At 39.5% G+C, this 20,514-nt stretch overlaps 2 protein-coding genes across 6 annotated transcripts in view; one reads left to right on the top strand and one right to left on the bottom strand.

The window, feature by feature from the left end:
• The window catches only part of F8 (coagulation factor VIII), a 198,989-nt gene that overhangs the window by 126,434 nt on the left and 52,041 nt on the right, over nucleotides 1–20,514 (top strand). For 4 of the 5 annotated variants that reach the window (XR_007722453.1, XM_050775409.1, XM_050775408.1 and 1 more), the window contains 4 exons: nucleotides 15,463–15,616; nucleotides 17,015–17,227; nucleotides 17,513–17,741; nucleotides 17,949–18,131. Coding sequence is in view for 4 of the 5 variants with exons in the window: in XM_050775409.1 (XP_050631366.1) it covers nucleotides 15,463–15,616; nucleotides 17,015–17,227; nucleotides 17,513–17,741; nucleotides 17,949–18,131 (779 nt within the window). In the remaining variant the exon portion in view is untranslated. Of the gene's footprint in view, nucleotides 1–15,462; nucleotides 15,617–17,014; nucleotides 17,228–17,264; nucleotides 17,469–17,512; nucleotides 17,742–17,948; nucleotides 18,132–20,514 lie in introns of those variants that run through there. The other variant, XM_050775411.1, reaches the window with a different exon arrangement.
• The window catches only part of FUNDC2 (FUN14 domain containing 2), a 192,099-nt gene that overhangs the window by 154,968 nt on the left and 16,617 nt on the right, over nucleotides 1–20,514 (bottom strand). The window lies entirely within an intron of this gene.

Here is a 20,514-nt window from a genome sequence, read left to right as displayed (position 1 = left end):
TTTTCACTCTTAGCTGATGCTGTGCAATGAACCTCCATAGACTCCCAGCATCACATTTACTGGCATTTGTACCCATATACTCTGCCTGCACACTTATTACAATAAATAGAATATATGTGCTCCTAAGGCCAACCTCTCCAGTTTTGTACTTGATTCCCATCTCTTCTCCCTTCATAAAAAATGTTGCTCCAGCAATTTCTCCGTTTCTCCCTTACATCATCAATTTCTCTCTCCACTAGATTAATCTCATCAACATCAATTATGCTATTATTTCCTCCCCTATCTTTACAGAAACCATCTTAAAATAATTGTCCCTGCTTGCAGCCTTTGCATCTTTTCCTGCCATTCTCTCCTCTTTAACCCACCCCAAAGAAGCTGTTATCGCTATTATTTTATAAGAACTACATTTTCAAGGTCATTATTGATCTTTACATTACTAATTCCTAGTCCTCATCTTATTTGAATTCTCAGTAGTATTTGAGAGGGGATTACTCCATCCTTGATACAGGTTCTCACTTGGTTTCTCTAACACCACTTTTCTTCACTTTTCTACTAAACTCACTGCCAATCTTTGTCAACTTTGTGAGTCCTTCTTCATCCCCCTAATCTTTAAAGGTTAGAGTGCTCCAGGGATTAGTTGTCCAACTTCTCCTTTATTGTGTTTTTACTCACTCTGTGATGATATTGTTTAGCCTCATGATTTTAAGTACTATCTATCTGCAGATAATTCCAGTTGAATATCTGGAGATATTCTCAGATCTCTCTCCTGAAGTCAAAATTTACATATCAACTCCCTACCTTAACATGTACACAATTAGACTCTTAATTCCTACCCCTTCCCCAAACCTGCTGATTGCCCAGCCTTCTCCATGGCAATCAAAAACCATTCCTGGCTAGGCATAGTGGCTCATTCCTGTAATCCCAGCAGTTGGGGAAGCTGAGGCAAGTGGATTGGTTGAGCCCGGGAGTTCAAGATCAGCCTGGGCAACATGGTGAAACCTCATCTCTATTAAAAATACAAAAATTAGCCAGGCATGGTGGTGCACACCTGTAGTCCCAGCTACTCGGGAGGCTGAGGCACGAGAATCGCTTGAACTGGGGAGGCGGAGGTTGCAGTGAGCTGAGATGGCCTCACTGCACTCCAGCCTGGGCGACAGAGTCAGACTTGGTCTCAAATAAATAAATAAATAAATAAATAAATAAAACCATTTCCTATTTCAGTTATTCAGTTCACAGACCTTGAAGTTCTCCAACTTTTTTTTTTCTTACATTAACATCTAATCTGTAAAGGATCCTGTATTAGTCCATTTTCACACTGCTGATAAAGACTTACCTGAGACTGGGCAATTTACAAAAGAAAAAAGTTTAATGGACTCACAGTTCCACATGGCTGGGGAGGCCTCACAATCATGGCAGAAGGCAGGGAGGAGCAAGTCATGTCTTACACGGATGGCACAGGCAAAGAGAGAGAGCTTGTGCAGGGAAACTCCTCTTTTTAAAACCATCAGATCTTGTGAGACTTATTCACTATCACAAGAACAGCAAGGGAAAGACCAGCTGCCATGATTCAATTACCTCTTATCAGGTCCCCCCGACAAAACGTGGGAATTTAAGATGAGATTTGGGTAGGGACACAGCCAAACCATATCATTCCACCCTGTCCCCTCCCAAATCTCATGTCCTCACATTTCAAAATGAATCATGCCTTCCCAACAGTCCCCCAAAGTCATAACTCATTTCAGCATTAACTCAAAAGTCCACAGTCCAGTGTCTCATCTGAGACAAGGCAAGTCCCTTCCACCTACGAGCATGTAAAGTCAAAAGCAAGTTAGTTACTTCCTAGATACAATGGGGTATAGGCATTGGGTAAATACAGCCATTCCAAATGGGAGAAATTTGCCAAAACAAAGGGCCTACAGGCCCCATGTAAGTCTGAAATTCTATGGGGCAGTCAAATCTTAAATCTCTAAAATGATCTCCTTTGACTCCATGTCTTGCATCTGGGTCATGCTGATGCAAGAGGTGGGTGCCCATGGTCTTGGGCAGCTCCACCCCTGTGGCTTTGCAGGGTACAGCCTCCCTCGTGTCTGCCTTCATGGGCTAGCATTGTCTGTAGCTTTTCCGGATGCTGGTGCAAGCTTTTGGTGGATCTACCGTTCTGGCGTCTGGAGGACGGTGGCCCTCTTCTCACAGCTCCACCCCAGTAGGGACTCTGTGTGGGTGCTCTGAGCCCACATTTCCCTTCAGCACTGCCCTAGCAGAGGTTCTACATGAGGGCCAACCCCCACAGCAAACTTCTGCTTAGGCATCCAGGCATTTTCATACATCTTCTGAAATCTAGGCAGACGTTCCCAAACCCTAATTCTTGACTTCTGTGCACTCACAGGCTCAACATCATGTGGAAGCTGCCAAGGCTTGGGACTTGCAGCCTCTGAAGCCATGGCTGGAGCTCTGCATTGGCCCCTTTCAGCCATGGCTGTAGCAGGTGGGACACAGGGCACCAAGTCCCTAGGCTGCACACAGCACAGGGACCCTGGGCCTGGCCCGTGAAACAACTTTTTCCTCTTAGGCCTCTGGGCCTGTGATGGGAGGGGCTGCTGTGAAGACCTCTGACATGCCCTGGAGACATTTTCCCCATTGTCTTGGGGATTAACATTCAGCTCCTCATTGCTTATGCAAATTTCTGCAGCCGGCTTGAATTTCTCCTCAGAAAATGGAATTTTTTTTTTCTATAACATTGTCAGGCTGCAAATTTTCCAGACTTTTGTGCTCTGCTTCCCTTATGAAAATGAATGCCCTTAATAGCACCCAAGTTGCCTCTTGAATGCTTTGCTGCTTAAAAATTTCTTCTACCAGATAACCTAAATCATCTCTTTCAAATTTGAAGTTCCACAAATCTCTAGGGCAGGGGCAAAATGCCACCAGTCTCTTTGCTAAAACATGACAAGAGTTACCTTTGCTCCAGTTCCCAAGAACTTCTTCATCTCTATCTGAGACCATCTCAGCCTGGATTTCATTGTCCATATTATTATCAGCATTTTGGTCAAAGCCATTCAACAAGTCTCTAGGGAGTTCCAAACTTTCCCACATTTTCCTGTCTTCTTCTGAGCCCTCCAAACTGTTCCAACCTCTGCCTGTTACCCAGTTCCAAAGTCGCTTCCACATTTTCAGGTATCTTTTCAGCAGCACCCCACTCTACTGGTACCAACTTACTGTATTAGTCTGTCCTCACACTGCTGATAAAAATATGCCTGAGACTGGGAAATTTACAAAGGAAAGAGGTTTTATGGACTTACTGTTCCACATGGCTGGGGAGGCCTCAAAATTATGGCAGATGGCAAGGAGGAGCAAGTCATGTCTTACATGGATGGCAGCAGGCAAAGAGAGAACACTTGTGCAGGAAAACTCCTCTTTTTTTTTTTTTTTTTTCTTTTTAAATGGAGTCTTGCTCTGTCACCCAGGCTGGAGTCAGTGGCGTGATCTCAGCTCACTGCAACCTCCACCTCCCGGGTTCAAGTGATTCTCCTGCCTCAGCCTTCCAAGTAATTGGTACTACAGGCATGTGCCACCATGCCCAGCTAATTTTTGTATTTTTAGTAGAGATGGGGTTTCACCATATTGGCCAGACTGGTCTCTAACTCCTGACCTTATGATCCACCCACCTTAGCCTCACAAAGTGCTGGGATTACAGGTGAGAACCACCGTGCCCGGCCAAAAACTCTTATTTTTAAAACCATCAGCTCTCATGAAACGTATTCACTATCACAAGAACAGCACAGGAAAGACCTGCCCCCATGATTCAATTACCTCCCACCAGGTCCCTCCCACAACACATGGGAATTCAAGATGAGATTTGGGTGGGGACACAGCCAAACCATATCAGATCCTGTTGGCTATAATTTCAAAAAATAATCAGGGTTGATTATGGACTTAGTATTGAATAAGATGAAAATGTACCGAAATGGAACGATGAAGATAATTGACCAGGGAAAGCAGGTTACAAGCCAAGAGAGGATACAGTGTCACTTCGGATGCCATAAAAGTGATGTTTTTATTTTTTGAATGTTATTTGCCTATATTTTCAAATTATCTACACTGCATATGCACTGCTTCTGTAATAATAAAAGGGTACTAAAATAATCAAGTCTATAAATCACACACACACACACACACACACACACACACACACCCCAGCCTCTTCTCTACACCTCAGTGACTACCATCCAGATCTAAACTATCATCAACTCTCATCTGAATTATTGCAGGAAGCCATTGCAGTAATCCAGATGAGAGTTGATAGAAAGCCTTCCTGCTTCCAACCTTACCCTCATATAGTCTTTTCCCAACATTGCATCTAAAGTAGTTTTTCAAATTGCAATTCTGATCACTGTTCTCTGCTTCAAATCCTCCAGTGGATTTTCATCTCACTCAGTAAATTCCAAAGACTTCACCATGGCCTTCAAGACCCTGTGAAATTTGACCCTCTGCAACCTCTCTGCCCTCATCTGTTACCATTGTCTCCTGTTAATCCTGCCCCAGCCACACTGACCTCCTTGTTCTTCTCAAATGGACCAGATATGCTCCTGTCTCTAGACCATTACAATTTCTGTTATCTATATTTAAAATTATGTCCCCTGATACTCTAATGCTAGTTCTCTTACTTCCTTCAAGACGCTGCTCAAATTTCATTTTATCAGTGAGGCTTTCCCTAAACACTGTGTGTAAATATTACTCCCATCATTTTTTTTCAATGCACTTAACAGTGCCTGAAATATTATATATTTATTTCTTTATTGTCTATCTTCTCTGACTATAAGTTAAGCTCATTAAGAACACAAACTTTGGAGGTATTGTTTAATAGTGTGTCCCCAGAACTTTGAACAGTGCCTGGCACATGGTAGATGTTCAAATAAATGTATGTTGAATGAATTAGTAAATGATAAATGTAGGGAGACAAAAGCAGGTCTCCCATTTATGTCCAAACTCTAGGACTCTAGGAAAGACCAATTATATGGAACACAGCATCCATGGGCAAGAATGGAGGCAGAGATACCAGTTAAGATGCTATTGCAGTCATACAGATAAAAGAAGACAGTTATTTAGACCAGTGTGGTGGTGATAGAAATGGAAAGAAATGGAAGGATGTTGGGTATAATTTAAGATAAGCATATGAGACTGGCTGTTAATTGAGTATGGGAAGAATGAGGAGAGAGGATGTAAAGAACATTTTTAAGTTTTGTCCTGAGCAAGTAGGTGAATGATGGTGTCATTTAGTGAGATATGGAAGGCTTGAGGTAGAACAGATTTATTTGAGGAAACACTGAAGGGTCTGTTTTTTGCATATTAGGTTTGAGATGCCAATTAGATATCTAAATTGAGATGTTTAGTAGGTAGCTTGATGTATGAGTCTGGATAGTTAAGGAAGAGGTCTGTGCTAAAGATATAAATTTAGGAGTCATAAGCACATAGATAGCATTCAAATAACACTTAATGGGGTAAGCAAGGAAATACAAATAGATGTAAACCACTCTAACTTTAAGCTTGGTCCCTGTATTAGTTCGTTTTCACACTGCTGATAAAGACATACCCAAGACTGGGCAATTTACCAGAGAAAGAGGTTTAATGGACTTACAGTTCCACATGGCTGGGAAAGCCTCACAATCATGCTGGAAGGCAAGGAGGAGCAAGTCACATCTTACATGGATGGCAGCAGGCAAGAAGAGAGCTTGTGCAAGGAAAGTCTCCCTTATAAAACCATCAGATCTCATGATAGTGGATAAGTCTCCACTTATCCACTATCATGAGAACAGCACGGGAAAGATCTGCCCCCGTGATTCAATTACCTCCCAACGGGTCCCTCCCAAGACACGTGGGAATTGTGGGAGTTACAATTCAAGATGAGATTTGGGTGGGGACACAGCTAAACCATATCAGTCCCTAAAGAGAAATATCCTCAAGATAATGGTGAATCAGTTAACTTTCACTTCGTTAACTTACAGTCCAGTTTTCTATCATCTGTGTTGTCTGTTAAACCTCTATTCTTTTTTTGTGTGTGGTTATTCCAGCCACTATGGTGACTTTCCAAAACAGCTCACTTTATTTTTTGGATTGTGCTAATTGTGGATCCCTGGACGTACCCGCCCCCCTGCACCCGCCCCACATCCTACACAGCACAGACCCAATATCTCCTCCACATAACAGCTTTTCAGATACTTCTATCTTAGGTAACTCTTCTGTCCCAGCAAAATAGCTCCTATTCCTTCAAATCTTGCTCACTGGACCTTTTGTTTTGTTTTGCTTTCTTGCCCTTCTGGCCTTTCCAAATTTTTCTGGCCCTCTCTAAAGGGGTGTCAGACCCTTAGATTGAATTGCAGGGCTGATGTTCTGGACAATAGTTGTCTGATACAACTATTGTCTGGGCTGGTGGAATACTTCCTGAGCTTCTTCTCAATCATTTTATTTCATTCTGTGATTCTCAGAGGCAAGAATGGTCCATGTGTTTGGGAACTGGTGTCTGTTGGCAGTTTATAATACTGATCTGAATTTTCCCCAAGTGGAGCATATGATCAGGAAGTCGCTAAGGTCTGGGAATTTTTTTCGAACTTTTATTTTAAGTTCAGAGGTACAAGTGCAGGTTTCTTACATAGGTAAACTTACATCATGGGGGTTTGTTGAACAGATTATTCATTACCCAGGAATTAAGCCTAGTGCCCATCAGTTATTTTTCCTGATCCTCTCCCTCCTTGCACCCTCCACCTTCCAACAGGCCCCAATATGTGTTGTTCCCCTCTATGTGTCCATGTGTTCGCATCATTTAGCTCCCACTTATAAGTGAGAACATGTGGAATTTGAAACCTCTATTCTTGATCATAATTTAAGCCAATTTCTGATTGGCAGTGTTCCCAGGCATCTGGCAGAAGAAAATATAAAATTTAAAGAAGAAATCAACTTTCTAGAACTCAAATTATTTTCATAAATGTTTCAAATACAATACCCAGAACAGAACGATATTAGGTACAAAAACAAATAAGAAAAAATAAGCAAGACATAACAGAAACAACAGAGAACCAAAATAAACTCACAGACCTAAGATCTTGGAATCATCAGATACCATTATTAAAACATGAAGAAAGAATTGGTGGGTTGGTAGGTAAGTAAAAAAGAAATACTGTGAAATACAGCATGTAGAGTTTTTTAAGTGGAAAAATACAAAAGATATAATGAGATACTATGGCTAATTGTATTTTCTAAAAATTGATGTGGCAATAAAGCCTGTCCTACATGCTCTTGTACAATGTGACCTTGCCACTCTGTCATTCAAGGAGTAGAGTATAATTCTCCTCCCCTTGATCTGGCCTGGCATTACAACTCCTGTGTGACCAATAGAATGGAACAAAAAATTGCAACCTGTGGATGTGGTGGAAGTGATGTTGTGTGATCCCTGAAGCTAGGCCAGAAAATACCATGCAGCCTATACCTGGTTCTCTTGGGATTTTCTCTCTGGAAAAATGTAGCCACCACATAAAAAGTCTGACCCTGGTGCCACAGTTCACATGTAGGCCCTTTGGTCAAGAGTCCCAGCTGAGCCCAGCTTTCTAGCATTCTCTACTAAGACACCAGACATGTGAATGAAGCCATTTTAGACCCTCCATACTAGCCCAGATGCCAGCTCTATATTACTGAGTGACTTCATTTCACACCATGAGGAGCAAAACTATTACCTAGCCAACCCCTGTTGGAATTCCTGACTCACAAAAAATCAGTACTATAATAAAATGGTTGCTGTTTTAAGCAACTAACATTTAGAGGTAGTTTTTGATACAGCAACAGATAACCAGAAGAGACACATGGAGGACAGAGTGAGGAGGACTAAACTGTGTTTAATTGAAATCTCAGGAGGAAAGGAAAGAGGGATTAGAAAAGAAGCAATATTTGCAGAGGCAATGGCTTAATATTTTCCAGAATTTAAAAAATATATCAATACACAGGTTCAGGGAGCTCAACAAATCCCAACCAGGATAAATAAAAAATAAACACAAAGGCATATTCCATCAGAGTGAAACTGCAGAAACCCAAGAGAAAACTCTTCAAAGTAACCAAAGAAAAAAGACACACTCTCAAATGAGATGCAGACAGGCAAGTTTTCAATAGTACTAATTAAAGATAGAAGCTGGGTGCAGTGGCACATGCTTGTATTCCCAGCTATTTGGAAGGCTGAGACAGGAGGATTGTTTGAGCCCAGGAATTCAAGACCAGCCTGGGCAACATAGCAAGGTCCCATCTCAAAAAAAAAAAAAAAGAAGAAGAAGAAAAGAAAAAAAAAAGAAAGATAGAAGAACATGGTGGAATAGAAGGCTCCTGACTCTCCCTCCACCCACGGATGTACCAAATAAACATCTATTCACAGATCATTTCCTTCTGAGGGAAAGTCAGAAATCAGTCAAGGGACTTCTACCCACTGGGCAACTGAGCAAAATTCTACATCAAATGGGTAGGAAAAGCTGAGGCATGAGCCCTGCCCCAGGCACTGCACCATACAATTGGGAAAAGAATCCCCAGCACCCAGATTCCCTCTGTGGAGAGGAGGGTTTGGACATTACATATAAGTCCCTAACTCTGAGGCTACCCACGGTTTGGCTCTTAAATCACCAACTCTGAGAACAGAGGATATTAAGCATATACAATTATCTCTATACTATAAGAAAAATGTGGTGGTTTTGTGTGAGTCTGTAAGCACTCCCAGGGGCCTCATCCCCAGGGAGCAGTACAGAGAAGGGCCATAGAAAAAAAATGTGGCTCCCTATTTTTGTCCAGAAAGAGTTTATGACACATTCTTCCAGTAGCTACTTTGTGGCCTGGCTTCTAATTAACTTGCATCAAGGAGCTGAAGACAGACAAATAGTAGCCTGCTGGCAGCCTGAGGAGCAAATTGGTACTTCCCAAACCTTCTCCTTCAGCTCATCCCAATGATAACTCCAGATCTGTTAATCCCTCCTGAAAGAATTTGTCCATACATCCAGTGTCCGAACTTTTGCTTTACAGCTTCCACCTGAGGGACTGCATCCTAACTCTCCTAGCTTTGAGAGCAGAAGAGACTAGGCAAACATGACTTTCTCAATACCACAGGGGAAAAAAGCAGCAATTTTATACAGACTCACCAGTACTTCCAGGGGCTTCATCCCCTGGGAGTAGTGTATAAAAATACAACTTCCTATTTTTCCCTGGAAGGGGTTTATGGCACATGTTGAGCACCCAAACGTTTACAGCTATTACCTGAGGAATGCATCCTAAATCTGGCTCTGGGAGGGAAAAGGACTAGGCATATGCAAGTCTTCCTAGATCACAGAAAGAGATGGTTTTAAATGGGCATGCAAACACTTCCAGAGGCTATACCCACTGAGAACTGTGCAGAAAAGAGGCTGGAAAACACAACTCCCATTTTCTTTCCAGAAGGGGTTTACTTCACACTATTCCGGTGACTACTTGACAACCTAGATTCTAATGAAATTGCATCAGGGAGCTAAAAGGGCAGAAGAACAGTAGCCCTCAGGCAGCCTGAGCAGAAACTCAGCAATTCCTGAGCCTTTCCTCTGGCTCACCCCAGTGATAAATTAAAGTCCTCATTCTACCTGGAAGAAATTTGTCCATGCACAAGCACAACTTCTATAGCTTCCACCCAAAAGACTGTCTCCTATACAACCAAGCTCTGGGAGTCAATGAGGCTTTGTGCTCCCAAGTGGCCATAGACCACAGAAAAAAAAAGAGGTGAACATACAACAGGCCAAATTCCAGCAGCCATCTCCCCAGGATCAGAAGGTACAGCCTGAATATACAGGCATTTGCCACAGATTTTCTCTCCATCTTAGTACAGAGAGTTGGAGATAAACCCTGCACTCAGCTTCACCATGAGGATAGAAGGAACTGGAATACATATCCAATGCCCCGGCCTTTCCAGTCACATCTAGAGGGTCTGCCTTCTACTTTACTGGTCACAGGGTACTGACAGGACGTGGCAAATTCTAATCTCCAGGGGACCACCAAAAACAGAGACAGCACTTTGGCCAAACACAAAGATTTGTGAGGCACCTTAAAGTCTCCAGCTGGACCAACTGGTGAGATCCTTCTCCTACATGAGGCATGTCTGACACGACTGGGAGAGGCAGTTTTCTTATCTTATGTGCAGACACCAACACAGGGAGCCAAGGAAAATGAAGAAACAAATAAATACATTCAAAATGAAAACAAGATAAACCTACAAAAACCTACCCGAGTGAAGTAGGGATATGTGATTTACCCAAAAGGGAATTTGAAACAATGGTCATAAAGATGTTCCCTAAAATCAGGAGAGAAATGCAAGAAAAAAATTTAGAATTTCATCAAAAAGATAAAAAGTATTAAAAAGTACCAAACAGAAATCACAGAGTTAAAGAATACTATAACTAAACAGAAAAATTCAGTAGAGAGGTTCAAAGCAGACTAGATCAAGCAGAAGAAAGGATCAGTTAACTCAAAGACAGGTCACTGAAAATCATTTAATCCAAAGATCAAAAGAAACAAAGAACAAAAGAGCAAAGATAGCTTAAGAGACTTATGGGACACCATCAAATGGAACAGCGTATGTATTCTCAGTGTACCTGAAAAAGAAAACTACAGGCCAACATCACTGATGAATATAGATGCAAAAATCCTCAACAAACTACTAGCAAACTAAATTCAACAACACATTAAAATGAGTATTTGTCATGCTCAAGGGGGATTCATCCTAGGAATACAAAGATAGTTCAACATATGGAAATCAATAAATGTGATATACCACATTAACAGAAGGAAAGACAAAAACCATATCTTTATTTCAATAAATGTCAAGAAAGCATCGAATAAAATTCAACATCCCTTCATGATAAAAACTCTCAACAAACTTGATTTAAAAGGAGCATATCTCAAAACAGTAAATGTTATATATGACAAACGCACAGCTAACATTATACTGAATGGGAAAAAATTGAAAGCCTTTCCTCTAATATCTGGAACAAGACAAGTATGCCCACTTTTATCAATTCTATTAAATGTAGTCCTAGAAGTCCAAGATGCAGGAATTAAGCAAAAGGCCTTCAAATTAGAAAAAAAGAAATCAAATTCCCCTTGTTTGCAGAAGATACAATGTTATATTTAGAAAAACCTAAACACTCCACCAAAAAACTGTTAGAACTGATAACAAATTCAGTAAAGTTGCAAGATGCAAAACCAACATATAAAAATCAGTAGCATTTCTATATACCAAGAGCTAACAATCTGAGAGAGAAATCATAAAAGCATTTTCATTTATAATAGCTACAATAAAAATAAATATCTAGGAATAAATTTAACCAAAGAGGTGAAATATCTGTATCCTGACAACTGTAAAACATCGATGAAAGGAATTGAAGAAGACACACACAAAATGAAAAGGTATCTATCCCATGTTCATAGAATGGAAGAATTCATATTGTTAAAATATCAGTACTACCAGATTTAATGTATTACCTATCAAAATGCCAATAACATTTTTCACAGAAATAGAAAAAGCAATCTTAAAATTTGTACAGAACCACAAAAGACCCAGATATGGTTTGGCTGTGTCCCCACCCAAATCTCATCTTGAATTGTAGTTCCCATAATCCCCACATGTCATGGGAGGGACCCAGTGGGAAGTGATTGGGTCATGGGGGCAGTTTCATTGTCCATATCACTATCAGCATTTTGGTGAAAGCTATTCAACAAATAGCCTGATGATGCAGTGGAAAAGACAAACCCATTTTCTGGGGAGAAATTCAATCCAGCTACAAGAATTTGTATAAGTAACAAGGAGCCAAATGTTATTCGCCAAGATAATGGGGAAAATGTGTCCAGGGCATGTTAGAGATCTTCGCAGCAGACCCTCCCGTCACAAGCCTGGCGGCCTAGGAGGGAAAAATGCTTCCGTGGGATGAGTCCAGGGCCCCCCTGCAGTGTTCAGCCTGGGACTTGGTGCCCTGTGTCCTAGCCACCCCAGTTAAAAGAGGCCAAAGTACAGCTTGGGCTATGGCTTCAGAGGGTGCAAGCCCCCAGCCTTTGTTCTGTGGGTGCACAGAAGACAAAAATTGAGGTTTGGGAACATCCGCCTAGATTTCAGAGGATGTGTGGAAACGCCTGGATATCCAGGCGGAGGTGTGCTGCAGAGGCAGAGCCCTCATGGAGAACCTCTCCTAGGGCAGCGAGGAAAAGAAATGTGGGGTGGGAGCCCCCAACAGTCGCCACTGGGGCACTGCCTAGTGGAGCTGTGAGAAGAGGGCCACTGTCCTCCAGACCCCAGAATGGTAGATCCACTGACAGCTTGCACCATGCACCTGGAAAAGCCATAGGCACTCAATGCCAGCCCATGAAAGCAGCCAGGAGCAGGGCTGTACCCTGCAAAGCTACAGGGGCAGAGCTGCCCAAGGCTGTGGGAGCCTGCCTTTTGTATCAGGGTGACCTAAATGTGAGACATGGAGTCAAAGGAGAATATTTTGCAACTTTCAGGTTTAATGACTGCCCTATTGGATTTCAGATTTGCATGGGGCCTGTAGCCCCTTTGTTTTGGCCAATTCCTCTCATTTGGAATGACTGTATTTACCCAACACCTGTACCCCTATTGTATCTAGGAAGTAACTAACTTGCTTTTGATTTTACAGTCTTATAAGCGGAAGGGACTTACCTTGTCTCAGATGAGACTTTGGACTTGGACTTTTGGGTTAATGCTGGAATGAGCTAACACTTTGGGGAACTGTTGGAAAGGCATGATTCTGTTTTTAAATGTGAGGACATGAGATTTTGGAGGGACTATGGGTGGAATGATATGGTTTGGCTCTGTGTCCCCACCCAAGTCTCATCTTGAATTGTAGTATATTGTTTGTAAAAATTCCTGCCTATCCAGAGGTTTTTTTAAAAAAACACCTATGCTTTCTCTGAAGCCCACATTGCCAAGATGTTCATCATGGCAATATGGCTTGTGACAGCAAAAATGACTCACCAACGGAAGTAGCTGGCTTCACTGCTCAAGTGATTATCCTGAACCATCCAGGCCAAATCAGTGCTGGCTCTCCACCTGTGTTGGATTGTCACACAGCTCACATTGCTTGCAGGTTTGCTGAGCTGAAGGTGGTTGATTTCCTTCTGGTTAGAAGCTGGAAGATGACCCCCATTGTGATTTTTATTTCTATGGTTTCTTTCTAGTTTAGTCTTGAGGTCTCTCCCTTGAGAATGGTCATAAGCCAAGATAGCCACTTTCTAGGAGAGTCCTGACCAGGGGGAAGGTTAAGTTTGAGTGTGTCAGCTAGGTGAGACACAATGATGAAGTAAAAACAAAATAAACAGTGGAATAAAATACTAACAAGTACCTAGAAATAAGTCTAGCTAAAAATATGCAAGATGTCTATGGAAAAAAAACTATGGAAATTTACTGAGAAACTTTAAAGAGTACCTAAATAACTTTCAAGATACACCACATACATGAATTGGAAAACATGATATTTGAAACTGTCAGTTATTCCCAAACTGATTTATAGATTCAGTGCAACCTGAATGAAAATCCCAAGCCTTTCCTTTTGTAGAGCTCAACAAGCTGATTCTAAAATTAATATGACAATGTAAAGGTTTATGAATAGCCAAGTCCTTCTTGAAGAGGAAGAATAAGATGAGAGTAATTGTTGTATAATATCTTGAGACTTATTTTAAAACTATAATAATTAAAACAGTGTAGCAATTGGTATAGGGATAATCAAACAGGTAAATGAAATTGAATAGAAAATTCAAAACTAGTCTAACGCACATAGACACTTAATTTATGACAAAGGTGTCACAGAAGAAGAGTTTCAATAAAAGATGCTGAAAAATGTTGGTATCTATATAGACAAAACATTACACTGGATTCCTAACTCACACCATACACAAAAATCCATTCATGTTGCATTACAAGTCTAAAAGTGAAATATAAAATCATAAACATTTTAGAAAGAAAAAGTAAAAGAATATATTAATAACCACAGGGTAGGGAAAGAAAGAGAATTGACATCAAGATACAAAAGCACTAGCCAATAAGGATTTTTAAAATAAATTCCACACATTAAAATTACAAACTTATGCTCATCAAAAGATAACATAAAAAGAAGGAAAGAGTAGCCACAGAATGGTAAATGTTTGCAATACATAACACAAAGAACACACAAAGGAAACTTATATAATAGATTTTAACAGGATTCTCTGTGTCCTCCTTCTCCAGCAATCAAGGATATATAGGGTACTATTTTGATTCAAAAAGAAAAAAGCAGATTATTCAAGAGAAAACTTAGCAGAAAAAAACTTGGATAGGTGCTCCGCAAAAGAGGAAATCCAAATGACTGCTACTCATAAGAAAAGATGCTCAACCTGACAGAACATCAAAAAATGTAAAAACACAGTCAATACCAGGTATTTGTAATAATTTGGAGCAAATGGAACTCTCATACATTGCTAATGAAAATGGAAAATGGTGCAGCTGCTTTGGAAAACAGTGTGGCAATACCTACCAAAGTCGAACACATGCATACCTAGCAATTCCACCACTGTGTATGTGCCCAACAGAAATGCACATATATGTTCACCAAAAGATATGCACCAGAAGGTTCTAGCAGGCCCATTTGAAAGCACCAAAGATTATAACGACTCAAATGTCCGTGATTAGGGTATATTCATATAATACTATACAACAATAGGAATGAACAAACTATAGCTACATACAATAATATAGATGAATCTCACAACCAGAATGCTAAGTGAAAGAAGAAACAAAAGAATATATGTAGTATGTTTTATTTACACACTTCAAAACAGGCAAAACTAAACTATATTTTTAAAGGATGTACGATTATCATAAAGATCAGAATGGTGGATACCTTCAGTGGGAAGGGAGAAAGTATGATTGAAAAGGGACATTCAGTGAGTCTTGTGGGTTACTGACAATGTTACTGATCTGGGTGATGATTGCATTTTTGTACCAAAGGCATTTGTGTTTTATGCACTTTATTGTACATGTTTTAGTTCACAATTTTTTTTAGTTCACAATTTTAATAGGATTTTTAAAAGTAAAAAGAAAAGAGGTCCAAGGGCTTGACCATGGGACTCTCTTATATTTGGAGTATGTTTATAAACTCTACATTCATTCAACATTCAACAAATATTTTTTGAGCTACTACTTTGTGCCAAGCACCATTACAGGTGCTGGGAATACAACAGTGAACAAAATAGACAAAACCCCAGTTTTCATGGAACTTACATACTAATAAAGCTTGGCAAAAGTATATTTCAAGGAAGATAAAGTGGTTAACTATGCAAAATGCTTCTCAGACACCTAGGAAAATGAGGATGTGAGGCATTTCTACCCACTTGGTACATAAAATTATTGCTTTTCCTCTGCTTTCTTTTCTCCAGGGCTCAGAGTGGCAGTGTCCCTCAGTTCAAGAAAGTTGTTTTCCAGGAATTTACTGATGGCTCCTTTACTCAGCCCTTATACCGTGGAGAACTAAATGAACATTTGGGACTCCTGGGGCCATATATAAGAGCAGAAGTTGAAGATAATATCATGGTGAGTTAAGGATAATGGAATTACAAGAAAATTAATTTTATATATTTATTTTCTTGCTGACTATAATGTATTCCCACTTTTTGAAATGTTTAAGTATAGAAAAATAATTCCATAATTATCATGTTTGTATATGTTCTTATATTTTTCCTGTGTATTTTTCTCCTTATATATTCAAATTATACCATACAGAATTCTGATTCTTGTTTTTTAACTAAATATCACATCATAAACATTTCTTATGTCATTAAAAACACTTCCTATGTATGTTTTTAAAATACTGCATAATAGTCTATTATATGAATTTTTGGAACCATAGTTTATGTAACCATTTATTTGAACAACCTTTTAGACAGTTTCTTTTTTCACTATATAAATAACGCTGTAATCACAACAGTTTTTCTAAGATTAAAATTCCAGAAGTGCAATGTATTTGAGCATCTTAAGAGTTTTTCTTATTAATTATTTGGTAACGTCCCTTGCACATTTGTCTTTCGTGGAGGAAGTGCTTTTCTTATTAATTACGTTGCCTTATATATTAGATAGTAAACCACTGAACATTTTAATGAAAAGTACTTTTTCAAGTTTTTGTTTTCTCTTAATTTTATAAACGATGGTTTTTGAAATAAAACAAGTTTTAATTTTTAGATAATAACCCATCAATTTTTACTTTTTGACACTTTGATTGCTTTTATGTTTATAAAAATTCATGCCTATCCAGAGACTTTTTTAAAAACAGCTATACTTTCTTCAGTTTTTCTCTTACAGTTTAATTTTTTACATTTAACTTTTTAATACTTCCTGTAGACTAAAATTTATTTTGGTGCATTGTGTGAACCAAAGATCAAAGTAGTTTTATTTTTTCCTGAAAATATCTATTCATTGTTTCAATTAATTGATTGTTTATATTAAGGATGTAGAAGGATCTAAAATTATGGAATTGTGGGCAATTTTTGCCTTACATTTTATTTGACTTTCCATATATTCTATGATAAATATGTATAATTTTTAATCTGGAAAATAAACCTTTTTAAAAAGATAATATGCATTCATTCTAGAATTTGTCATGAAGAACCTTAACTTACATATCAACTACTGGCGTTATGGTCTCTTATAACCCCTGCAGTGACATTTTCCCTTTTACTCTGGAATTGCCTTTAAGTGTTTAGGAGTTTTCTCCTTTGCAACTTTGAGTTCATGCCTTAAATTTAGAATACAAAACCTCCTCAGGATTAGGTTTGGGTTCTAACAGCATCCATCTGTACCACTTCTTCCAGGGTATTAAAAACTTTGATAAAGACCAAAAGACAGGTATTTCTTTTAGGGATGTAAACCCTAAGGACTTTAAGATCCTAGAAGATTATTCTTGCTTTTTTTTTTTTTGTCGTTATTGTTCTGCAGGTAACTTTCAAAAATCAGGCCTCTCGTCCCTATTCCTTCTATTCTAGCCTTATTTCTTATGAGGAAGATCAGAGGCAAGGAGCAGAACCTAGAAAAAATTTTGTCAAGCCTAATGAAACCAAAACTTACTTTTGGAAAGTGCAACATCATATGGCGCCCACTAAAGATGAGTTTGACTGCAAAGCCTGGGCTTATTTCTCTGATGTTGACCTGGTAAGCAGGTGTCTATTGTACTGACCACTTTTTGGTTTAAAAGAAATGGTCTTTGTGTGCTAAGAATTTTGGTTTTTATCCTACATGCAATGAGAAGCTTTAAATAGGGAGTTGATCACTATATTTGTGTTTTAGAAATGTCATTCTGGAATCTACTGAAGAGGATGGATTATATTTTTGGAAGATGGGAGGCAGGTTGGAGTGGCATAAAAATTGATGAGAAATCCACTCTGGTTCATAGGTGAGAGAGCTTATACTCATGGGATTGATGTCTTCCCTCCCTAGGAAAAAGATGTGCACTCAGGCCTGATTGGACCCCTTCTGGTCTGCCACACTAACACACTGAACCCTGCTCATGGGAGACAAGTGACAGTACAGGAATTTGCTCTGTTTTTCACTATCTTTGATGAGACCAAAAGCTGGTACTTCACTGAAAACACAGAAAGAAACTGCAGGGCTCCCTGCAATATCCAGATGGAAGATCCCACTTTTAAAGAGAATTATCGCTTCCATGGTAATATATCCCACATCCAAACATTATCACTGTGAAATGCAGATTGCACTTTGACAAATGAGACTTGATCCAGTGCCTTAAACATTGTATTTATTTAGAGTATATCTGTGGGAGTGGAATCCTGATAGATGTCAGTTTTTTTGGTGGAGTGGAGGGAAAGAAACTTATATAATAGATTTTAACAGGCTTCTCTGTGTCCTTCTCCAGCAATCAATGGCTACATAATGGATACACTACCTGGCTTAGTAATGGCTCAGGATCAAAGGATTCGATGGTATCTGCTCAGCATGGGCAGCAATGAAAACATCCATTCTATTCATTTTAGTGGACATGTGTTCACTGTACGAAAAAAAGAGGAGTATAAAATGGCAGTGTACAATCTCTATCCAGGTATGAGCTCGTTTGCGTTCTTTCTTCTACCTACTCTATTTGTTGAGTACTTACTTTAAATGGTCTAGGCACTGGGAACACAATCAGTGAACAAAGCAGACAAGCTCCATGCTCTCAGGTAACACTTCTTCATGCTCTCAAGTAACACTTTTTCAAACCTACAGGGAGATAAATAAATTAGCAAATGAACAAGATAATTTCACATATAGAAAAATTGCTAAAAAGGAAATAGAACATAATAAATGGATAATTAATGTCATAGTACTTTCCTAGGGAAAAGGAATTTATTCCTTTATCATTTACCATCTCAAATCCCATAGGGCACCAGTAGTCATCCAAAGAGTGATTTGTTTATGTATGTAACCAATATATTGATTAAGCACTACTCATAATGTTGATCACAACACAATTCTATTTTGGTTCTCCACTGTCCCTTTAAAATAGGTTTGGCCAGGTGCAGTGGCTCACACTTGTAATCCCAGCACTTTGGGAGGCCAAGGTGGGAGGATTGCTGCAGTGAGCTATGAAAGACAGCATCTATAAAGGGGCTTTGGGGAAGCATGATCATCACAAGGTACAGAAACAGAGGACTCAGCCATGTCTCCCTTTTCCAATGCAATTGGATGAAATGGCTCCTTCCTCTCAGTTTAGAAAAGTATTGACATATTTTAAATCATAAAAATCAATCAAAACTTTGTGATCTCACATCCCCCAGAGCTATGTCTCTCTTCATCTTTGTAATAAAGAATAGTCCACATTTGTTTTCTTTGCTTGTTCACTTTCTACTTTCTCCTTAATCCATTGCAATCTGACTCTAAATTCTACCATACCACTATCTAAAGTCACAGGCCACAGTTTTCATCTTACTTTGCCCCTTAACACTACTAGGTAAGGTTGATCACAGATGACTACACAACTCTATGTATATACTAACAATTATTGAATTTTTATTTTATTTTATTTTATTTTAAATTTTTTATTATACTTTAAGTTCTAGGGTACATGTGCACAACATGCAGGTTTGTTACATATGTTGGCATGCTGCATGCACCCATTAACTCGTCATTTACATTAGGTATATCTCCTAATGCTATTCCTCCCTGCTACCCCCACCCCACGACAGGCCCTGGTGTGTGATGTTTCCCTTCCTGTGTCCAAGTGTTCTCATTGTTCAGTTCCCACCTATGAGTGAGAACATGCAGTGTTTGGTTTTCTGTTCTTGCGATAGTTTGCTGAGAATGATGGTTTCCAGCTGCATCCATGTCCCTACAAAGGACATGAACTCATCCTTTTTATGGCTGCATAGTATTCAATGGTATATATGTGCCACATTTTTTAGTTCAACCATTGTGGAAGACAGTGTGGCCATTCCTTAAGGATCTAGAACTAGAAGTACCATATGACCCAGCCATCCCATTACTGGGTATATACCCAAAGGATTATAAATCATGCTGCTATAAACACACATGCACACATATGTTTACTGTAGCACTATTCACAATAGCAAAGACTTGGAACCAACCCAAATGTCCATCAATGACAGACTGGATTTAGACCCTGTCTCTAAAAAAAAAAAAATCTGGTTTAAGAGTGGGGGTAAACTTACCCTATTTCTTCATAAAAATTCTGATAAGCCCTGTAACTTTCTCCTCGCCCTTAAGTAATAAACAGGACTAAAGTCACTTTATATCACAAATACAGTTCGAATCAGAAATTACAATGTCCATCTCAAGATATTAATCAAAGTTCTGAACTTGATTTAACTTCAATCTCCCCTCCAACTTGAGCCTGCATCAGGCTGGAAGTCTGCACTGGAAAAGGGAGACATGGTTGAGTCCTCTGTGTCTGTACCTTGTGATGATCATGCTTTGCAACAGCCCCTTTATAGCTGCTGTTTTGAACTCCAACATGGATAGGTTAAAGGTAAGGGGATAAGATAGTTCTTACCTATTTACAGCTGGCACCATTGTTGTAAACTAGCTTAACACTGTTTGTGCCTGGCAATACTTAAAGTTGACTCTTTCTCCTGCAGGGCACTTTCAGGGAACTCTTTAGAGACTCCCTTACATGACTGTCATGAAATCCCCTTGACATGGTTTCTTCCACCTTTATTCTGGGTGGTCACTTGTGACTGATTTCTCAGCCCTCAGTGTTCACCTGCAGCTTCTTGTTGCTGGGGTAACTTTACCCTTGTAGGCAGCCCTAGTGGACTGGATCCAGTGGGAACTCACCCTGACTTATCTCTTTCACAGAGTCCACATCTGGCCAATGGGAAACACACCTTTTGCTTGGAAAAACCCTGGGGATGTAGGTCAATCATAATGCAGTAGCATTCTCCTGTCCCTATCATCAAAGAATTCAGTCACCCTGTTTCTCATTTCCT

The sequence above is a fragment of the Macaca thibetana genome, chromosome X, assembly GCF_024542745.1.
Source record: "Macaca thibetana thibetana isolate TM-01 chromosome X, ASM2454274v1, whole genome shotgun sequence".
Lineage (NCBI taxonomy): Eukaryota > Metazoa > Chordata > Mammalia > Primates > Cercopithecidae > Macaca > Macaca thibetana.
The sequence above is the reverse complement of the archived record's forward strand: the minus strand, read 5'-3'. Positions and strand labels throughout refer to the sequence as shown.